We start from the raw sequence: 24,340 nt of genomic DNA, 5'->3' as shown, positions 1-24,340 counted from the left end.
CAGCATTGTTCCAGGCCCCATTTTGACTTACTCAACCTCTTTCTATCCTCTTTTAATCCTTTCCTACCCTATTTTAGACTGATACGGTCATGGCGCGCCGGCGGGAAACGACAGAGACATCAATAGGCTGAACGAGACGTCGCATTACGCTGGGGCGGCCGACTTCGAGGTTAGTTGCGTTATATTCATTTAACCTAAGTATGTGGTCATTGTTAGGGTAGTCCTGTAATAACAAGAACATAGTTAAATGGTTTAGGGATAGGTCTCTAGGGTTTATTTAGAACTCTATTTGCTTGTGCAAAGTTGTTATGGCTTAATTATTGGTTTGGAACTCTATTTTTATTGTGCTAGGTTATTAGTATTGATAGCGTTCTAATTAGGATTTTATTATTGGCATATGTGATATAGAGACATGTGTAGGGCTTAAACATGGAACTATGTTCTTAAGTAGAAGTAGACAAGTAGTTGTAGCTTAGATAGAAATATTTGCTTGAAACAATTACTAAATAGAAAAAAGTAACATATTCATTAAAACAAAAATTTATAATCATCTCTTTATGAGGCTGAATTTTTTTTATAATTCTTCAGATGCCTCGACTTCTACTGCCTCAGCGAGTGAGTCATACCCTTCCTCTACCCGACGCCATCGTCTCGTATCTGGTTGAGGCTGGATTCGGCGACATGATGCCCCTCAGAGACTTCACTTTTGACAATTCTCTAATTTCGGCACTTGTGGAGCGATGGCGTCTGGAGACGCACACGGTTCATCTCCCTTGGGGTGAGGTCACCATCACCCTGCAGGACGTAAGGTACCACCTAGGCCTACGCGCATACGGTAATCCCGTCGGAGGTGCCTCTGTGACTTAGGTAGGTGGTACTGCACGGAGACATGGGCTATGGTGGAGCAGCTGCTGGGTGCCAGGCCTTCAGTGGCGGCACACCAGGCTGTACAAAGGAAGGAGTCCTTCACGCTGAAGCTAGTGTGGCTGCGGGATCGAGTACGCCAGATGCCCCGACAGACGACTCGGATACCCTCCGACATGAAATTTGCCATCATGTGTCTGATGTAGTAAGCATGGAAGGCTCTTGGGGGATGCCAACCACTATCATCGGAGCTTAGCGCGGCCTTGATGGCCTGAGATCTGTCGGAGATAACCAGCAGGCCGTCTTGTGGGTTATGTGGCGTCTCAGATTAGTCAGGAAGAACGACCATGACTCTGTGCTCTCAGACTCGACAATGGCAAAAGCAATAGGCAAGATGTTGCTGTTCCCGTCTTGTGCCACCACAATCGGCAACACTCCACCGTACTTGCCATATAGATGCGTGCTGTCTACAGATACAAACGGCTTGCAATGCTTGAAGGCCTCGACACATGACGGGAAAGCCCAAAATAACTTGTCGAACATGCTGCAATCGCGCACCAGGAAGTGTCCATCGTAGAATGGTTTGACGCGCAGGTCACATATGGTTCCAGGAAAGCAGTTCTACAGTGCCTGAAGCAGCTTCAGCACCTTGTTGTACAACTCTTCCCAATCCCCGTAATCTATGCAATTGCCTTCTGCTTTGCCATCCGCACCTTTCTGTAGGATGGTTTGAAGTGATAACTTTTCTGCACCGCACCTTGCAAAACCGGAATACTCACAAAAGGGTTGGACTGAATCAACGGCAATATGACCCTGCAGATCAGACTGTTGTCTAACTGACGATGGTCTTGGAACATGGTGGGTGCTAGACAACTGTGCGTTCCACTAATCCTCCGAACCTCTCTAAGCACAACAAAACAGTATTGCTTCAGTCATATCTCAAACTTACTTAACATATCATACAAAATTACCGAAAAGCACAATTAAACCTGACTTAGCAGTATCCTAGGTACTGCCGAAGGGCCATACAGAGATTCCATTGACACCCACTCTCAGCTTGACGACACTGCACATGGTACTTCAACTGGTCCGATTCGATCATCCGGTACTCCGCACTCCTGCGAATACTGTAGTTCTTTATACCCTGAAGCACTGCCTCTCGGCTTTTGAACCATTGGCCGAGCTGAAACTCTACACTACCGTCTAGGTTGTAATCCTCTTCACCCGTGTCAGAAAACGGAGTCCTCTCATGCAAGGTTCAGAAAACCGGACCGGTCATCAAACCGCTCTAGTCACTGGTTCACTGGTCTAACCGGTCCAACCGGTGGTTCAACTGAAAAAACCGTTTTAGAATAGAATAATAAATAAATTATAAATAAACACCCTAAAATATAATTATAGTCTAATATAAATCTTAAAATATCTTCGAAATTTAAAACACTACATAAAAGTTGTGTACATTGCCACTTTTGAACTGAGTTTTTCTTTTGGAAGGTTCAAAGTTATTTCTGATTCAACCTCTGATCCAAACATTAAGTATACTAAAACTGCTATTGCTGCCTATACTAAAGTGCACAATGTGAAGCACACCAGCAAAACCTGTATCAGAAGGTCAATTATAGTGTGAGGATGTAAATTCATACAGAAAGTATAAATATTCATGTAAAACTATAAAAATCATTATCTAACAGTACTAGTAACACTTTTGATACCATACATCTAACTGTTTTTAACCACAGAAATATATATATATATATATATATATATATATATATATATATATATATATATATATATAGAGAGAGAGTAAATGCCCAAATTGGTCCCTGAAATTCAAATCGGTATTCAATTCAGTCCTTTATTTTTCTAAATGACCAAATAAATCCCTAAAATTGAGAAACGTGCGTCCCCGTTAGTCCCTGCCAGAATTGCCGTCTTAACGTTGCTGATGTGGAACGTTAACTGCCATGTGGGCATTCTATTAAACGACGTCGTTTGAGTTGTGGGTGCCCTAAGCCTGTAAAACGACGTCGTTTGAAATAACGTATTCTCCCCCTTTGAATAAACAATTGTTGTTGGTCCCCCCTTCCACTTCAACGTTTCCCACCAAAATTTCAGAAAAGCTTTCTCTTCTCCTACGTCCCTTCATTCTCCCATACTTCCCACTCAACATTTCATCGGCGAGGATCATCCTTAGAATCTGTTCTCTCCGGTCAGTGAAGAAGTCATCGACGAAGCATCACCTTCGTACACTGCCGACGGTGAGAGGTAACAGTTCGACTTGATCATTCTCTTCTATTTTTTTTGTTTTCATTGAGGGTTGTTGATACTTATGTGTGAATGCGTTGTTGTATATGTAAGGGAGTGGTTTAGAATGTTGTGGTTGTTGATGGCGCAAATGTTAGGGTTTAGGGTTTCTAATATGAAACTTGTAACCACATAAATCATAATCTTGTTTAAGTTATAGTCAGTAGGAAGTAAATATATGCATCCTTATTACAAATATAGTTTGATTTCTAGTTCTTTGCAATATGGCTGTTTTACGACAAAATGAATAATCCTGTCTGTTTTGTGCATTGTGCTGTAAACTTCATATGCCTGATCGATTGAGACTTGTTTTCCACCATGGTGGAGCGTTTGAGACAGATCCTAGGGGAAATTTTATCTACACTTCTGACTTGTATGATGAATGGGTTGGAGTTGATGAAGACTATCTTGACGTGTTTGCGGTAACAGGTTATTATAAAGAGTTGGGGTATGATAAGGCTGAAGCATGTTGGTATCTGAAGCCTAAACATGTGTTGGAATTTGGTCTTAGGAGATTGAAAGTGGACCAGGACCTTGTTGATATGATCAAGCACTGCCATGAGAATAACAACGTCATCCACATCTATTTTGAGCACGAAACTTCGATTCCTGAGATAATTGATGTAATGAATTTGTCTGAGGAGGATGGTGATATAGGCCAGAAGGTCGGAATGGAAGGCATGGAAGAAGATAGAGTAGAAGGTGTTGAATCTGTGAAGAAAACCAGCACAATATTAAGTCAACTTGAAGAACCAGTTACCTTTATCCCAGTTGAACTGAAATCCACTGCACCAAGTCCACTGTCCACTACCCACTGCCCCATCTCCACTGCTCCCCAAGCCACTGCCCCCCAAGCCACTGCCCCCAAGCCACTGCCCCCCACCCCACTGTGACACAGCCCGTTGCTCCCAAGCCCATTCCTCCCCAACCCACTGCCTCCCAGCCCAGTGTGACACAGCCCGTTGCTCCCAAGCCCATTGCCCCCCAGCCCACTGCCCCCCAGCCCACTGCCTCCCAGCCTACTCCCTCGAAGCCCAGTACATGAAGTTCAACTGCCCTGAATTTTAATGGCGACAAATCATGTTCACAGGCGAAGTCCCCTAAATCTCTATCCCAACCAAATCCCATTACATCCAAACCTGTATCTCAAAAAGTTTGGTCTCAACCCACTCCTTCAACCAAGAATGCACAAATTAAAAAAAACAGCGCATCAAAGAAACAATCCAAGCCTATTAACTTTAAATTCAACACGTTTACCAAAATGCCTAGAAGGTATATCACAAAGATCACAAGGCTGGAGAAAACAAGCAAGTAAGGAACCAGTTCAGTTGAATGTTGATAGCTCATCTGATTCTTATAAGTCTGCAGAGGACAGTTTATACAAGCCACACATGCCACTTGACTCTCTCGACTCAAGCAGTGACAACAATGATGATGTTAGTCCTAGCAGCGATAGGAGAAAAAGGAAGACTGCCAGTGACAAAGACAAAGGCAAGAAAAAGGTTGTTAATGATGAAGATACTTCTCGTCCCCCATCAATGGATGCATCTGATTATGAGAAGGAGGTAGATGATGATGAGAACGAAGAAAACTTGCAATGTATGTACCGCATATTATAATTAATGTGCATATGTATTGATTTTATTCTATTTCTGTTGGTGATGTAATGTATGAATTTGTATGGCAGTGTCTTTCTCTGATGATAGCTGGAAATCTGATGAACTGAAGACTCCACCAGACTCTGAAGATGAAGCAGACCCAGCTGCGAATCCCATCTTCAATGATGCTGCCAAGTTTGGACATGTGAGATTAGAGCTAGGTATGGAGTTTACCACTAGGGATGCCTTTAAGAAAGGGGTTAGAAATTATACATTGCAAGAGGGTAGGGGTGTAAGGTACAAGAAAAATGATACTACTAGATGTAGGGTGGTATGCAAGAATGAAGATTGTCCCTGGATGGTGTTTTGTTCTTATAGCAAACCGAATGGATGTTGGCAGATTAAGACGTTTAATGATGATCATACATGTGAGAGAACTTTCAAGAATAGATGTGCAACTAGGTCTTGGGTAACTGACATACTTGTTAAGAAGGTTAGGAAGCTCCCAGCTTTTAGACACTGTGAGGTGTTTAATTATTTTAAAGCAAAAACTGGAATACAACTGTCTAGGACTACAATTACAAGAGCTTTGGGTGATGCAAGGAAAATAGTGAGGGGTGATGAAGCTGCTGAGTATGCTAAACTCAGAGATTATGCGGAGGAGCTGTTGAGGTCTAATCCGGGCTCAACTGTCAAGTTAGGTGTTAGTCCAATGCCTAACGGAGAAGGTGTCTTCGAAAGGTTTTATGTGTGTTTGCATGGATGCAAGAAAGGTTTTGTGGGTGGCTGCAGACCTTTGGTAGGACTTGATGGGGCTTTTTTGAAGACCTATTATGGAGGATGGCTGCTGTGCGCCATGGGTCAGGATGCGAACAATCATGTGTATCCAATTGCATGGGCAATTGTTCATATTGAGAACAAAGACAACTGGAAGTGGTTCTTGGAGCTCTTGCAGGAAGACATTGGAGATCAGACAGAGCATGGTTGGTGCTTCATCTCTAATATGCAGAAGGTAACCTAACCTATATGCTTTAATTAGATGCACGATAAATTATTTTAAGGACCATTTTGGATTAATGAACCAAATTTGAAGGACTATTTTGGAGAATTGCAGAATTTAAGAATTTAAGAATTTCAGTATATAGTAACCTATATACTATTGTTATGGCAATTGCAGAATTTAAGAATCCTTAAGTGCATAAGTTCAAAAAAGAACCTGTTTTTCAATTTATTATTATATATCTGGTAAAAATCAAGAATATGTTATTTGCTCAGGTTTTTAGGTGACTACTTTGTTATCTTGTAGGGTTTAATCCCAGCATTGCGTGAAGTTATGCCAGGTGCGCATCACCGCTTCTGTGCGTGGCACCTTTGGCAAAACTTTCAGAAACAATGGAAGGACTCACACTTGAAGAGTTTGCTTTGGAAGTGTGTTAGAGCCATGACTGTCCAGGAATTCAACGGACATATGCAGTCTATAAAGAGGGTGAATGAGAAGGCGTGGGCATATTTAGACAAGTTTCCTAGGCAGGCATGGACCAGGGCTCACTACAAGGACTTTCCAAAGGTTGACAATGTCTGCAACAACATGTGTGAGGTGTTCAACGCTGCCACCAAACCATACAGATGTAAGCCCGTCTTGACTTTACTGGAGGAGGTTAAGAGGTATGCCATGACTAGTATGGCAAGGAACAAACTGAAACTCTCTAGCCATATGGGATACTTACCTCCGATTCAACAAAGTAGACTTGCAAAGGAAAGGCATTACAGCAGGTACTATACACCAATGTGGTCTGGAGATGCGGCTGAAGTGATGTTTGAAGTGCATGGTGAACCACATAATGTGGTGGTTGATTTGGGAAACCAAACATGTAGCTGCAGGTCTTGGCAGTTATCGGGTAAGTACTATTTTGTTTGATTGTTTTTATTTTTTTGTGTAATTGCACCGTAGTATACCTATCAAGACACTTAGTTACTCAAATTTTTTATGTGGTAGGGTTACCTTGTCGTCATGCAATAGCTGCGATTTCAGTCATGAATGGTAGACCTGAGAATTATGTCCATGCATGGCTAACAATGGGCTCATACAACAAGACTTATGAGTACCATATCAACCCGGTAAGAGGCCAACAGTTGTGGGAAACATCAGAATACCTCCATTGCTTACCTCCTGTAAGGAGCAAACCCCGTGGCAGGCCATCACATTATGCAAGAAAAAAAGATCAACATGAGGCACCTGTTCGGGGGAGCCAAGAGCGCACAGCAACAAAATTGAAGAGAAAATATGGCAAATTCACATGCGGGACATGTGGGGATGTTGGTCACACAACAAGGAGTTGTAGAATATCAAAGAAACAAAAGGCTGATGAGCTAGCAGCTGCTGCAAAGGCTGCTGAAGATGCTGCAGATAAGGGTGACACTGGTTCTAAAGGTAACAAAGGTGAGGTTGTTACTGAAGAATGTGAGGTTGGGGCTGAAGGAGGACAAATTGATACTCAAACAGAAGTTGCTGCTGAAGGGGGTCTAGGAGCTGAACAAGAACCTGCAACTAAGGTATTGTTGTTATTGATATTGTTGCTATTGATAAATCTGGAAACAAACAAATCCATATAATGACACTTGTATTGTTGTTATTGATATCATAGGCTGTAAAGACTACAAAGACTGCAAAGAAAGGCCATCTGAGAACTAAATGTGAGAGACGCATAGACAAACTTCCTGTCAAGAGGACAACTTCATCCACTGCTGCTACTGCTGCGGCTGCTCCACATCCGACTGAGATTTCAAGAGAGACTATTCAGGGAGCTAGTGCAGCAACCTCTGAAAAACTTGCCTCCTTCTTGAAATTTGTTCCAAATCCAGGATTCAACCCACCAAGGAAAACTGTCTAACCAGCACAAAGTGTGGTGGCTTTTTGAGTTCATGTTGTTGTAGCTGAATGTTATGCTTAAAGAATTCTGCCTTTTTTTAATGTAACCTATCAAACTTGTATGTATGGCCTTTGAATGTTGTTATGGCCTATGATGCTTTGGGTTGTGATACTATATTATGCACAATGTGCTTTAGCACAAACAACACTTGTTCCATGTTTCGGTATTAGTTATCTTAAATTAATGAAGCTTTTGGTTTAGTTCATGTTGTGATTTATCTCTTTCTGGTTTAGTTGAACACAATTTTTAGCAGAATAAGTGCAGCATCAAGAGTTGAACTCATGTCAAATTAGTGTTTTATTTCATTTCAGTCCATCTTCATCAAGACATTACATACCACTTAAGAAATTTAAAATTTCATAACATTATCATCATTTGTTGAATATAAACCCCAACAAACTAAAACCTAAACACACACCAAAAGTAACAACAAAAGCCAGCAGCATCATTGTCATCATCTTCACGGTCTTAACATCACTCTCCAAGCTTGTCATCCTCCAACTTAACTCATGCAAAACTTCTAGTGGAATGGGTGCTGCAGAAACTTGATCTTCACATCCATCAGCCCAGCGAAAAAAATTACAGTGAATTCCATACTGCAAAGTAAAAAATGCAGGTGAATCCAAACTCAAACTCAAACCATCTTAACATTTTCTTCACAGCCATAACCTTACCTCATAGTTCGGACAACCATAAAATGGTCTACCAGGATTTTCTGCAGTTGTTGAGTGCTTCATCACCGTTCGAAGCCCGCAATAACAAAAAACACCGTTCTTACCTCCCCTATTTCGCATTCCTTTGTTGCCATAAGGTCTGCCTGCAGTGTTGTTCCTACTTGAGCTACTTTGGCTTTTCTCGCCACCACCCATCATCACTCACACAGACAAGAAATCAATTTGGGTTTTACGGCGAAGAAGAGAGGTCGAACAGAAGAGAAGGAGAGTCGGAGAAGAGAAGGAGAATCGAAGAAGACAAGAAAATTAGGGTTTTATAATTGCAATGGACTAATTTGGGTAATATTAGGCAATTCCAGATACCAATTTGAAACAAATTCAACCTTGGCACACATCAGCATCCAGCTGGAATGCCCACATGGCAGTTAACGTTCCACATCAGCAACGTTAAGACGGCAATTCTGGCAGGGACTAACGGGGACGCACGTTTCTCAATTTTAGGGATTTATTTGGTCATTTAGAAAAATAAAGGACTGAATTGAATACCGATTTGAATTTCAGGGACCATTTTGGGCATTTACTCTATATATATATATATATATATACTATGTTCCTTCGATTAAATTCTATTTTTTATTTTAATTCAATTAATTTCGATTTATGTAGTCAAACTTTCAGTAACCTATCAATTGAGCTACTAGCCTAGTGATATAGTGTCTTCATCAAGTGGATTACTTGCTAAAATCCTTACTAAGTAAACACCAACAATCTGTTAGCTTCCATGCCTTTACGGAACTGAGGCAGAGCAATGACGGGTAGCACGCACGCATACCAGAAACAGAACAAGGCTAGAAGGGCTGAAGGGAAGCACAATGAAGGGAAGTTAATTTAGACTACACATATGCTCATCATTCCTGCCAAAATAGCCATCAACCTAGCATCACAAGCTTTCCCAACAATCTCCAATATATTTGAAAACAATGCATTAAAATAGAAAAAGGAAGAAGCAGATAATATACGGACAAACCAGAAGACAAGAAAACACTAATGTGATTTAGATTTTCCTATCACTAATCTGGCATTTTCAACATTATTCAAGTCAATGTGCTGAAATTCTTAAACTCAACAAACATAACATTTTTAATCCATAATCTTATCTATCCAATGCTAAGACCAGCCAGTTAATTTTCAGATTATTTATTTCTCACCCTAACCAACAAACAGAAATCTGCTAACCAACAAACAGATTATTTATTTCTCATGCTAACCAACAACAAATTTTTTGATAATCATGCTAACCAACAAACAGAGGAAATTCACAATTAAACTGAAATCTGAGTTCACAGAGGAAGTCGAAGTTCACAGAGTATCAATTTCACAGAGGAAGTTCACAGAGGCGAAGAACAAAGAAGATGAGCAGAGGACGAGTCACTCACCTGGGGTCGACGGAGGGCTACTGGTGTTGACTGTTGAGGACCGCGTGACGATGAAGACGATGAGAGGGCTACTGCCTGCTAGTGTTGAGAAGATGAAGACGATGGAGATGGAGGGCTACTGGGCAAGGAACCAGGCGAAGATGGAGGGTTACTTGGGCTGAGGACCAGGCGACGCGGTGCCGCTGATGACCTGAGACCGCGGCGACGAAGGAGGGCGACTGGGCGGCTAGGGTTCACGGCGGCTAGGGTTCACTCTTCTCTCACTGTGAGATGATTCAGAATCAGGTGAATCATGAATGAATGGGGTCGGGGGGAAGAAAGGGTGGGTGGGGTGCTCCACGAGCGGATCGGGTCGGGTTAATTTTTTTTTTCTGAAAAACAATAAAACGGCGTCGTTTATGCAGAACCGGCCGGTCACCGGTTCAGCCCAACTGGCCGGTTTTCAGCCGGTTCACCAGTTCTTCATCGGTTCTTTCCAGAACGGTTTCTACAGGAAGACCGGACCATTTGCGTCGCTAGTTTGCGGTTAAACCGGTCGAACCGGCCGGTCCGGTCCAATTTTTAGAACCTTGCTCTCATGCATGGCGTCCAGATCTAGACTGTGGAAGTGACTTGGCACTGCCGATAAGGCCAAAATCAGGTGAGGTGGCGGCAGGACATGGCACACCATAGTCTGGGCAGGTGTCTCCAGAACAAACTCATCCTCATCCCCACCATCGGACGAATCACTATTCGTATTATCCGTCACGTAATCCTCGTCTGACTCCTCCTCGCCCACCTTTGCCTCATCCACTAGAATGGCGACATGAATGGGCGGTGGTGCGAGAGGTTGGTCGTCCTGTACATAGGTCGAGTGTACGGAACCACCGGCACCACTATGTCCCACCTCGGCGGAAAGCTCCATTACCTGCTCCACCATAATCCTCCCATGGATGTTGAACATCAGTTGCACATGCTCGTCCCCTTGAAGTCGGAATAGTCTAAACTGGAAGACTCCGTTACCCATGGGTGCCAGCAACCTATACGCCACCCTTCCGATCTCCCTCACTTCTGTACCACCGAGCTTGCTCAATATCAAACTCTTCAAATCCGACAACGTATTCACACACTGAGTGTGAAACAATATCGGATCCTCACATTCAAATGTCACCCCATTGTCACCATTTCTCATACGACAGTTGGGATAAACAAGCACAACTATATAAGGACTATTACTGGCCATTAATGCCTACACGAATAGGATAGAAAATGTTTATGGAGAATACCAAGGGTTACACAGCCTTTTATAGCTGCTGCCACTTTGTCCTCTATATATCTTGTTTACACTGTAAACGAGATATACACGTCGCCGCTAACATGCTGTAAACGAGATATGACTGTGGAATTTAAATCGGTAAATATTTTTAAATTATTTATTCTCGTAATTATCACATTTATTTTATTTATTAAAATAAAAAATCCCACTCAAACAAAAGATGTTGTGGGTTCGAGTCTCTCTATTTTTTTTAACCAAAGATAGGGAGATTCGAACTCGCGATCTCTTAAGTGAATATGGAGAAAATATGTTATATGAACTATAATTCATTGACCGAGTTTCTCTATCTTTGATTAAAAATAAATAAATAAAATTCAAACAAATACCTAATTCCTTTCATACGAATAGTAATCATTATCATTATCAATTATTATAATAATATTTTTACTTTAAATGTATGATAAAAGTTTGCGTGATTTGTGTAACTAGAAGTAATAGAATTAGAAGCTCATGTTTAAAAAATTCTTTCACAAACGAATATAGGAATTTAATATTATAGGAAAAATTTCAAAATGTATCTAAAATACTGAATATCGATGTTTCAATAATTTTAATAGTTAATTTTAGTTAATATATTATATATTTTTTATAATTAAAATTAATTATTAAAATTATTAAAATATCAATATTTTAGATACACTTAAAATTCTCCCAATATCATAAATGTTTAGGCCTTACAAAATTAACATTGGTCATTCCCGTGTCAACATGACAAACTATACAAGGATGAATTTTTCACAATAAATTTTATAAGAAATCAAATATTTGCATGTTAAATGTGTGCAATTATACCTATTATGCAATGATAGAGAGGATAATTTATTATTTAGTTTTCAAAAAATATTGGAATAACTATCCTGAAATTTTGAAAAGAAAAACTTATAAAATAAATATATTAATAAAATAATATAATAAAAACTAACTATCATTATTTATATTTTCATCATAAGACTTTATTATTTTAATTTAAAATAAATAAAATTTTATTTTTTCACTTTATACTTCATCACTTTGAAGAAATTTGTCACATGCAATGTGGTTACATATGTATCTCTAGGAAGGGAGAAAAAAAAAAGACACAAACACAAATAATCATAAAACAATCACCATAAAGGTATTTAAACTGAAGAACATCTCTTAGATTAAATCATTAAAGTATACAACGACGAGAGGCGGACCCTCACCTTCTCCGAAAGATAGCGAGAGTGGAATTGGAATTTATTTTACGGTTTCGAGGGTGAAAACGAAAACAAGAATTTTTGCTCATTAAAAACTTAAACCATTCTGATCTTAAATTTTTGCAACTATCAAAATTCACCTTGAACGGTGCATCGAAATCCAAAGCTTAATAGCATAGCTACTCAAGATTTGGAGAATCAATAAGTATTTCTAGTATTCTTTGAATTTCAACAAGTTACATTTTAAAAAGAAAAAATACTTATATGATAACATCTTCGTATGAAGATGGTATTGTAAACTCTTAGATGATTAATTAAATATATTTAGTCAAACATATAATAGGTCACAATACCATTGCTTGTATCATTCATTTTGCACTTTCACCTAGAACAACCACATTATTCCGCTTAAATTGAAATTCCAGAATTCAATTGATGGCAGAATCCAGAAAATTCTAATAAATGATATCCAAATATACTGTGTCACTAGTAGATTATGTTAAGCAAAAAGATTTAACTTAGTATATACATAAGCACTAAGATAAATGCATACGCACACACATCTAAGAAACTCAAATGGGGAATGCGTGTCTGGCAAGATTACAACTCTAAGCTAAAAGTGATTAATTCCTCAACAGGGATTCTGGCAATGCATCTAACATGGCCTTAAGATCTTCAACATTTTCACAAGTCCTTTCTAAATGTGTGACCTTCACAACCTTCAACCCATGCCAACAACACTGCTTGCTCCTTGAACGGAGATAGCACCCGCACTTCTTTCTATCCATCAGCATCTCATAGAAAAACTGTTATTTTTGTGAAATAATGAGTAAAGTTAGAGGCTCCATATAACATTTTATTTATCTTATAAGTATTTGATATTATCAACACTCAAGAAATGAAACTTGGACTTAAAGTTGTAAAGGGGAAAATTCAAGCTGAAAATTTTGGAGACAATGACATACCACAATGAATGCCTTCATGTTAAAATTAGATTGCAAGCAGAATGAAATAGTTTTCAGGAAGCAACTTGAAAGCAACCAATTCATAAGGGGAAAATAGCGAGCTTCCATATTCATAGGAAAACATAATTGAACATGTTTAATACATGGAGGAGGTGATGAAACTTGCAATACAATACACCCACACCCAGGATTTCTCTAATCTGCAGAATTCAGGGTACAAACAGACAAATAAATAAATAAATTTGGAAAATATGCAAGCAGAAGGAACCAATCAAGTAGAAAGTGCACACTTACCGAATATGGCTCGTGGATAAAAAGGGAAAGAGATGCCAAAACCTTTTGGGGTTTAATATTTTGGACAAATTCCCCCAAAACCTTGTGGGGTTTAATGTTTTGGACAAATTCCCTCAAGCTATAAACATGACGATGATTCATAATCACACCGTAATGAGCATTGAGTTCAAGTTGATTAGAAATTCTCAGAAAAGATATGACAGGGTTGCCTTTCCCGTCATACTCGCAGGATAATAAATTTGGAGCATCAATGTTGACCTCCTTCAAGTTATAGCAATGTGATAAACTGAAGAACTTCAGTTCAGGACTTGGAATATTAATCCTTTCATGCTCAAACATAGAGCAATTATGTAACATCAAACTCTCAAGGAAAGGAATCCGATAAAACTGTTCAAGGAACCACTTGTTTGGGCTCCTCAAATTCTGCAAGCTCAACCATCTCAAATTTGTACAACTATCCAAAATCAGCTTGAAAGGTGCATCCATATCAAGAGCATGATAACATAAGTTCTCAAGATTCCGAGCATCAATATATACCTCTTGTATTCCTCGGATATCAGCGCCCTTCAGCTTTTGTAGACCTTGCAAGTTGCAAGCTTAAAGATTTTACCCAATAGGTCATAATTGTTGGGAATAAGACACCATTTCCTCTTGAGAAAACACCTTTGACAGAGAAATAAAATAGACACAATCACAACACAAGAATTTAACGTGGAAACTCCAATTACCGGAGAAAAAACCACGACCGTTGTCAAATGACAACCAGAGAATATCATTATGTGAAAATTGTTACAACACATAGACTTCTTTCTCTCACCGGCACCCCAGTACACCCACACTCTCTCAAAGCAAATATCTAACTATACCTCACAACACTCTCTGATAAAGAGTACAGAGGAAAAGAAAAAATCAGATACAAGCTTAAAGTGTTTCTGACTGGTGCGAAAACAAATGGAGAACTTAGCCTCATATTTATAGCCTAGGCCACCCACTCCATTTGCTATCCTGAGTAATGTGGGACTAATTCAACCAAATCCTAACAATCTCCACCTTGATTGAAATAGTCACACATCTTCAGCTTCCATTGTCAACACCGACAATTCTTTGCTGCCATTGTCTATACTGACAATCATAGTTCAGAGAACTATCATACTCCACCATGAAAGTATACTCACTTGGAATTAGACCACTCCAAGTATTTCACCTTGGTACAGATCGAAACCTTGCTGAAAATGCATGGTGCAACTTCCAAATTGGCTTTTCCTGGAAGTTCTTCAGCCATCGACCTAACTCCGCCACACACCTTGCATCTCAACGCCAACCAATGCCCGTGTGCAATTGTGGACCCGATTGCCACAACTTATCCTTATCCATGGCAGTGCGGTAATACCATGAGGATACTTCTTGTCTTCTAGAGAACATCATCTTCTCTCATAGAGAGAGCAACCAGAGATCTTCTCCTTCAACGCCTTGTGCAAACCTGATTGTATCAATACATCCTTGACTTGTATTTGCCACAAGCCAAAATTGATTCTTCCATCAAATTTCTCTATTTCAAGTTTCACAGCACTTGAATATCCTGACATTGTTGCAACCGTATACTGGAATAGTATAACTCAACCGTGCACTAGGAAGGGTCCCCAGGAAAGAGAGGTGGGTCACAATGGACACACTTAAATACCAAGTCTTTCCTTAGCCAGAACCTTTCCAAACAGCACTCTCACAGTGTCACACTGCCTTCCAGCAACAACAACAGTAACCAAAGATCAACCTCAAGCCACAGGACAAAATTCTTTTCTGATGTGGAAGGTCAGACTAGGCTACAACCACAGAGCATACTAAGAATAAATCCCACCGAACCGAAGCTCTGATACCACTTGTTGGGAATAAGACACCATTCCCCCTTGAGAAAACACCTTTGACAGAGAAATAAAATAGACACAATCACAACACAAGAATTTAACGTGGAAACTCCAATTACCGGAGAAAAAACCACGGCCGTTGTCAAATGACAACCAGAGAATATTACTATGTGAAAATTGTTACAACACATAGACTTCTTTCTCTCACCGCACCTCAGTACACCCACACTCTCTCAAAGCAAATATCTAACTACACCTCACAACACTCTCTAATAAAGAGTACGGAGGAAAAGAAAAAATCAGATACAAGTTTAAAGTGTTTCTGACTGGTGCGAAAACAAATGGAGAACTTAGCCTCATATTTATAGCCTAGGCCACCCACTCCATTTGCTATCCTGAACAATGTGGGACTAATTCAACCAAATCCTAACAATAATCCTAGAATAGTGTGTATCCTCCACGTGAAGGGTTATATACATAAAAAATATGTTTGTATTAAAAACATGTATTAAAAGAAAATATTCTAATTTAGATTTATATTAAACATATTTTTTTAATACAAACATATTTTTAAAAATAAGACATTTTTTATTATATTAAATACAAAAATATCAAATGGTTTTAATTCTGAATTTTTTATAAAATAAACTCTGATAATTTTATTTATTTATTATTATTATTATTATTGAGTGATTATATATATATATCTAATGAATAAATTTATCATTATTGTTGTTCAAAAAATACAAAAAATTATAGTACAATATTATTATGCAATTAATAATAATAATTATTTGCCAATGAGTAATAGCTCAAATGGCATAGTCTCCCCATACTCAATTAAGAGGTTGTGGATTCGAGTCTCATATCTTTGGTAAAAAAAAATAATAATAATTATTTTATTTTATTTTATTTTTGGACGGAGAACTGTTATGTCTAACGGAGAGAAACGTTGGAAATTGATTTGTACATTAATTTTTTTGGGGACTAAATTGTCCATTTTTAAAATCCTTGGGGACTGATATGAGTAATTACTCTGTCGAAAAATGAACTAGAGACTGATTTGTCTGCCGAAATAAAACCTTGGGGATTGATCTGTGTATTAATTTTTTTAGGACTAAAATGTCCAATTTTAAAATCCTTAGGGACTGATTTGGGTAATTACTCTTTAAAAAATCTATTTTGTGAATTAAAATTTAAAATAATACATTTAAAATATTTAAATTGATATTAAATATATTCTAAAATTTATAATTAATAATTTGTAAAGCATAATTTATTTTATATATTAATTATTCATACATATCATAATCATATTTACAATTCATAATTTTTTTCTTAACAAAAAAAATTACAATTTTAACTAATTTTAACTATTGATTCTTTTTTTTGTTTTGTTTTGTGTTCAATATAAGTCAATAGTTGAAAGTCAAAATTAAGAATTATTTATTTTTACAAAAAAATATTATGATGAGCGACCTAACGAGTTTCGTAAGTTTTTCTTAAATCAGAAATATATATTTATTATAGGTAGAAGTCAGGAGTATACAAGTAATTTTATAATTCACTAACGTTTTTTTGACGTTTAATGTCAATAGGAACTAAATTAAAAAAAAATTAATGTATAGAGACCCAATTAAAAAAAAAAAAGCATAAGAACTTAATTAAAAATTCAATAAAACTATAGAAACCTACACAGTAATTAAACCTTTTAACTAATAAGCTTTTTAAAAAACTTAAATCGATCCCGTTTAATAAAACAAGCTGAGCTGAACTTGAAACGAAACAAGCCATGAGTCTCCGTCGAATAACCCAACCCACTTCTACTCCTACCTCTGATACAAATAAGACAAAAGAAGGATCACAAATACACAAATTATTGCAACAAAGGTCTACCAAGAGAAAAACAAAAAAATTAGTTACAGACCGACACCTAAGAGGCTAAGACACAACTAAGCCTACGCTTGTACTCTTAGAGGTGGCCAACTTAGTAAGCATGAACTAATCATGCGGAGCCTTGGACAAAGTGGCATTGTCACCTTCTTCTGCAACCTTCCTACATTTGGATGAGGATGAATTGGTAGAGTCTAGATAAATTTCAATCAGTCTGCAACTTTTTTTCGATCTTAAACAGAGATACTTGCAAATTCTCTTATCACCAGAATTGGTTTTCTCTGTTTATGCATGTCTCCCTGCGTAGCATTGGGGTGATTCAGGTTGTTGTTTGCTTTTTGACCCTCCACTAGCCTACTGAATTGGTCTGCCCTTAGTCATGCTCCCCATTCCGCTTCTTCCTCTCTTCCTTGCACCATGTTTGCAAGATTTCCTCTCGTATTTAAGTTGAAGGTCAATAATTTTGTTGTGACTTCTCAATATTCTCATCTTCCTCCTCAAGGATTTTGTGATGTCCAGGAAGACTTGAATTTTAAAATTTTTCTCCTCTTTTCCTTTCAAAGAGAATACAGCAACATCCATCACCTTTTTCAGCGTCTCTCTTACCTTTCTTCCCAATCCTTTGGTTTTACATTGTTCTGGTAAACTCTACAGTTATGTCCATATAAGAATATGAGAAAATTTTGCATCATTGATCAATGAATTTTCCCTCTTTTTTTTTTAGATTTAGATTATAATTCTTGAACAATCAAGGAGCCCCTTTCTTCATTATGAGCAATTGGATTTCATCTTTAAAAAAAAATTGAAATTTGATACCTCCGTAATCTAAAACGCAGAAGATTTTTGGTTGTCTCCATTATGTTTAAAGTAGCCTCCAATATATCTATACTGAATAATCTGTCTGTCAGTAATATTTCCATCAAATTTTTAGTACATAAATTCAATCCTTCCTTAATATCCTCATTAGCAAAAAATATAATCTATTCCTCCTCTAATTCAATCTATTTTCTAATTATTTTTGTGAGACAACATAAACTGTCATGGTAAATATCATTGACATTCTAAAAATTTTAACTAACAAAATAAATATTTTTTACAAACTCTAACAGAACTTAAAAACTCTAACAGCAGGGCACCTATATAAACTTTCACTAATTAATATGATCATTATTAGAACAATGATTAAAAGGAATTGAGATTTGATAATGAATGCGGTGGATGCCACGTGAAATTTTCACAATGGAAGAAACCCTCTTTTCAAGTATGGTCATAGGATAGGATAGGATTGGTTTCTTCTATGTTTTTTTTTTTTCCATAAAAAATAGTATGTATACGTATAAAATTAGTTATTATATATTTTTGTATAAATATATATATTTAAATAAGAGTAATATTAGGAGTATTAGAATTTATTATTTTTAGTTATTAGTTAGTTATCAATTTAATTATTTTATTTTAATTTTTTTAGTTTAATAATCTACTAATATACTTTATTTTATGTTTTTAAATATTGATGATTAATTGATAATCAAAAACAATAAATTTTGATGATTTTTTAGTATTTTTTTATTTTTAATATATATTTTATATATGTAATTAATTTAGTTTCTAATTTTCTATATATATTTAATATAATTATTTTTTATTAAATTTTTTGATTGAACGTATATTCAACCATCTTACACCAATACGAGAATTGAGTTCTTCGTCAAAAAACTTTCTAGTTGAATATTCTCTTAGTCCAATAATAAAAAAGTACGCCGATAAAGATGCTTTATCAAAATACACAGAGTTTCGTATACGAAAATTTTTAATTTATTTTTTTTACAATTTTGTTCAAATAATTTCTGAATTTATAAGGTTATAAAAATGTTTCTGAACGTTTGCTCTCTACAAGTGGTATGAAAATTCAAATTAAATTGATTGCATTTGCCATTTTTTTTCCTTTTTTTTTTTTGCCATTGTATCATACCTTATACTCTTATAGTACATCTTCCTCGTAAACACAAGCTGCTAATGCCTACCACATAAACTGTCATTCATATTGTTAGTTAGCTAAATAAGGAACGAAGAAGATAGATACAAGTATTTAAATTCAAGTTTGTTATAATTATTAGGCAGAAGTTTGTTACTTAGTATGGCTTCAACTTGTATATAAGGGTGAACTTGTTACTTCTGCAGAATAAGAAAAAACTACTGGTTCATTCATAATGCTTGAATAACACTTACTCTCTCTCTTCAAATCCTCTTCTTATTCTTCAAATTCTCTCTTATTACTTCTTTGCAATAACATTTAACATGGTGTGGTGAGCCATTGCCATTGCAATGCTGCATCACCTTCATCCTATCCCTTCTGTTTTCTTTTCTTCTTTTTCATCATTCTCATTTCTTTTCTCCTTAACTCACACGATAGAGCTGATGAGAATGTCATCATCAGAGACGGTTCCATGCATTTGATGATGCGTTCCGATCACGAGTTTTAGAGAAGAAGTTCTTCTACCTTATTTGATTTCCAACAACCCAGTACGCATTTTTTTCCTCTTTCCTCAATGGATTCAGATCCACCGCCTCCGAATTCCTCCCTTGGCAATATTGATCTACAAACTCTTGCCAATTTAATTACTCAACTCAATGCAATTCAAGATGTTAGCTCCAAACATCCAGTGCATCCAATCATGGATCCATCTACTCCTTTCTTCATTCACCCCGGTGAACAACCTGGTAAATCCCTAATTCCAATTGTGTTAGACAACAAAAACTATGGTTCTTGGTCTCGGTCAATGCGCATGGTTCTTAAATCCAAAAATAAACTTGCTTTTGTGGATGGTTCTCTGCCACCACCATCCAAGGATGATGCTACCTTTGAAGCTTGGGATCGCTGTAATACTCTAGTTGCTTCTTGGATCACACACTCACTGAGTCCGGACATCGCTAGCAGCGTCATTTGGAACAGCAATGCTCATGATATTTGGGAAGAATTGAAATGGAGATTTTATCAAGGCGATGTTTTTCGAATTGCAGAATTAGATGAAGAATTATTTTCTACTAAACAGGGCGACTTGAGCATTACTTCATATTTCACAAAATTGAAAACAATTTGGGAGGAATTAGAACTTTTTCGGCCGATACCTCTATGTCCTTGTTCATCTACTTGTGTTTGTGGATTTCAAGTGATAAGAAACTATCGGCAAGACACGTTTGTTGTGCGCTTTCTTCGGGGCCTCAATGAGCAATACTCTACCGCTCGGTCAACTCTCATGATGATGAATCCTTTGCCTTCCATTGATACAGCCTTTGCTTTGCTTCTACAGCAAGAACGGCAGGTGCTTGGGACTGATTCACTTGGTTCTCCAGTCCTCATCAATGCAGTGGATCGGAATGCCACTTACAATCTATCATGGAATGGTAGAGGAAAAGGAAGAGATATACGGAGAGGCAGAGGAGGCAAACATTTTGGTGGAAGAGGACCTCCGAGGTTGTGTTCCTTCTGTGGAAAAATCGGTCATCTTGTTGATGCTTGTTACAAGAAGCATGGTTTGCCTCCCCACCTCAAGCAAAAAATGCTGCAATCTGCTAATAGTGTCACAGTGAAATTCGATGAAACTGATGGTCACAATAGCATTGATTTGTATAAGGAGAATGCTTGTTCAAGTACTTCATTTACTGCTGAGCAAAAGGACGCCCTGTTAGCTCTTCTCCAACACCATTCAACACCTAATCCTCAAAATGTGAATCAATTTACTATTGCCACAAATCCACAGTCTTCAAGTGAAGGTAACTCTGTGGTTATGTCTTCTCTTTCACCTCATAGTCATGAATCCTGGGTCATTGACACAGGTGCCACGGTCCATGTTACTTTTAGTCTTGCTGCATTTGCTTCATACACTAAAATAAATCCAATTAGGGTCAGATTGCCAAATCAAAGCATCTTAGTTGCTACTATAGCTGGTCAAGTTAAATTTTCAAATTCATTATATCTCACTAATGTGCTTTACCTCCCAGATTTTGCATTAAATCTTATCTCCGTTTCAGCATTGATTTCTTCACTTGACTGTCAATTCATTTTTAACAAGTTTGGTTGTGAAATACAGGATTACCATACAATGAGGATGATTGGAGCAGCTGAAATCAATGATGGGTTATATGCACTCACAAAAAATTCTCGTTCACTTAAGGAACACACAGCATTGAGCATTGGCACCATTTCACCGTCACTCACTGACCCTACTGCACTTTGGCATCTTAGATTAGGACATTTACCATTTAATAAATTGCAAATTCTGCAGCAATTGTATCCATCCATTCATGGTTTTAAATTCAATAAAACTGTAAGCATGCATCCTTGTGATTCTTGTCACTATGCTAAACATAAAAGATTGTCTTTTCCAATGCGCGTTTCAAAATCAACTTCTTGTTTTGAGCTTATACATGCTGACATTTGGGGTCCAATCAATATCCCTTCAACACATGGTAATAAATATTTCCTTACTCTTGTTGATGACCATAGCAGGTTCACTTGGACCTTCCCTATGTCACTAAAATCTGATACTACTCCCTTAATTCAAAAATTCATTATTTATGCAGAAACACAGTTTAATGCACATATAAAATGCATTCGTTCAGATAATGGCAAAGAATTTTCTCAAGAACAGTTTTTTAACTCTAAAGGCATTTTGCATCAACGGTCTTGCGTAGAGACTCCCCAACAAAATGGAATTGTAGAAAGGAAACATCAACACCTTCTACAGGTCACAAGAGCCATCTTGTTTCATTCTTCCGTTCCATCTTGTTATTGGGATCTTGCTTTATCATATGCAACTCACATTATTAATTGTCTTCCTAGCAAGTTATTAGCTCAGAAAACTCCTTTTGAGATTTTAAACACCACATTACCTAATTTCACAAATTTCAAGGTCTTCGGTTGCTTAGTTTTCATCTCTACTCTTGCTTTTCAAAGGAAAAAGCTTGATCCGAGGGCAAAGAAATGTGTTTTCCTTGGATTCAAGCACGGCATAAAAGGTTTTTTGGTTTTGGATTTAAAAACTAATGAACTCATAGTTTCTAGAGATGTGACATTTTATGAGCATGTTTTACCCTTCAAAAATTCTGCATCCACTACTAGTGACAATAGTATGAACTTTCATTCCACTGCACAAGCACATAATTCCATTGCATTTGATACACTTTTTGACTACTTACACACGCACAATCCACCACAAGGTCATACATTCATTTCCGACACAGCTCATGCATCCATCACACCTCAAAATAATATTCCTTTCACTCATATTAATGCATCAGCATCTCCCTCTCTTCCTAGACCTGCATCACAACATGCACAACATAACTCACAACTTCCACCCTCACTTCCCAATATTAGAAGATATACTAGAGAAAAGAAACAACCTGCATATCTTAATGATTTTCATTGTTTTCAAACCTCAATTGATTCCGCTGTGACAAAATCCTCAAGGTATCCAATTTCTAACTATGTTTCTTCTCATAATTTATCTAAGACACATCACACACTATCTGTGGCTATTGCATCGTCTGTTGAACCCAAACATTATGAGGAGGCTATTGTTGAATCTTGTTGGAAAGACGCTATCTCCGCTGAATTAAAAGCTTTGGCTACAAATAAGACCTGGACCCTCACTCCTTTACCCATAGGAAAGAAAGCCATTGGTTGTAAATGGGTGTTTAAACTCAAACTGAAGCCCGATGGCTCCGTTGAGAGACATAAAGCAAGACTGGTTGCAAAAGGGTACACTCAGAGGCAAGGCTTTGACTTCTTTGATACATATAGCCCTGTAGCCAAAATGACAACATTACGACTTCTTTTGGCTTTAGCTGCTGCGAAAGATTGGCATCTTCACCAGCTTGATGTTAACACTGCCTTTCTTCATGGTGATCTTGACGAGGAGGTCTACATGCAACTTCCTCCTGGCCTTGTTGTCTCTCAAACCGGGTTGGTGTGCAAGCTTCAAAAATCTCTTTATGGATTAAAGCAAGCTAGTAGACAATGGAATGCTAAGCTGACCTCTATGCTCCCATCTCTTGGTTATTCTCAATCCAAACATGACTACTCTCTCTTCACAAAACGGACCGGTGAGACATTCACTGCTGCCCTAGCCTATGTTGATGATCTCATACTCACTGGGAATAATATACAAGAGATTGAATCTACCAAGAGACACCTTCACGAGGCTTTCAAAATCAAGGATATTGGGGATGTTAAATTCTTCTTAGGACTAGAAGTCGCCAGGGGAAGCAAGGGAATTGCTGTTAATCAACGAAAATATGTGCTTGATCTTCTAGCTGACTATGGTATGACTGATTGTAAACCTGTATCTACTCCTATGGACTACTCTAACAAGTTAAGTAAAAATTCAACTCCTCCCTATTCTGATGTGGCTTCATATCGACGATTAATTGGCAAGCTTGTTTATCTTACCACAACAAGACCTGACATTTCTTTTGCCGTTGGCAAACTCAGTCACTGCCTTGATTGTCCAACCACTGCTCATTATCAAGCTGCCATTCGTGTCTTAAAGTATCTCAAACAAGCCCCTGCAGCTGGTTTATTTTTCTCAACTTCCTCAGATTTGTTGCTTTCGGGTTACTCTGACGCCGATTGGGCATCATGCATCGATACAAGAAGGTCCGTTTCTGGTTTCTGTTTCTACTTGGGGACCTCCCTCATTTCATGGAAGAGCAAGAAACAATTGACAGTGTCCAGATCCTCTTCAGAGGCAGAGTATCGTGCTCTTGCCTTAGCAACTTGTGAAGCTCAATGGCTCTCTTATCTTATGTCTGATCTTGGCTTACCTTGTTCTAGTCCTATTCCTGTCTATTGTGACAGCCAATCCCCTCGTCACATTGCTGCCAATCCCGTTTTTCATGAGCGCACTAAACACATCGAAGTCGATTGCCACGTCGTAAGAGAAAAATCTTCATCAGGTCTTATCAAACTTTTGCCAAAGAACAAAATGCTGACATCTTCACCAAACCACTTGCACCTGCT

At 37.8% G+C, this 24,340-nt stretch overlaps 3 protein-coding genes across 3 annotated transcripts in view; all 3 read right to left on the bottom strand.

Annotated features, from left to right (window-relative positions):
• Positions 1-1,116: 1,116 nt before the first annotated feature.
• Positions 1,117-10,752, bottom strand: LOC148543623 (uncharacterized). Its single transcript, XM_088498603.1, has 4 exons — positions 10,378-10,752; positions 1,878-2,110; positions 1,490-1,621; positions 1,117-1,408 (listed from the first exon to the last, which is right to left on the bottom strand). The coding sequence occupies exons 1-4, from the start codon at positions 10,750-10,752 to the stop codon at positions 1,117-1,119; spliced, it is 1,032 nt and encodes a 343-aa protein (XP_088354729.1).
• A 2,052-nt stretch (positions 10,753-12,804) lies between these two features.
• LOC148543620 (F-box/FBD/LRR-repeat protein At5g22660-like) overlaps positions 12,805-24,340 on the bottom strand; it is a 142,665-nt gene continuing 131,129 nt past the window's right edge. Inside the window, exon 5 of the mRNA XM_088500303.1 lies at positions 12,805-12,838. The gene's annotated coding sequence lies outside the window, so the exon portion shown is untranslated. The remainder of the gene's footprint in view (positions 12,839-24,340) is intronic.
• Positions 12,926-14,047, bottom strand: LOC148543622 (uncharacterized). The gene is made up of 2 exons (XM_088498602.1): positions 13,562-14,047; positions 12,926-13,108 (listed from the first exon to the last, which is right to left on the bottom strand). Exons 1-2 carry the CDS (start codon positions 14,045-14,047, stop codon positions 12,926-12,928), a joined length of 669 nt encoding a protein of 222 aa, XP_088354728.1.

This window comes from Arachis ipaensis, chromosome B9, assembly GCF_059453495.1.
Source record: "Arachis ipaensis isolate K30076 ecotype BB chromosome B9, ASM5945349v1, whole genome shotgun sequence".
Classification (NCBI taxonomy): Eukaryota; Viridiplantae; Streptophyta; class Magnoliopsida; order Fabales; family Fabaceae; genus Arachis; species Arachis ipaensis.
Note: the sequence above shows the minus strand (reverse complement) of the source record. Positions and strands in the feature narration are given on the sequence as shown.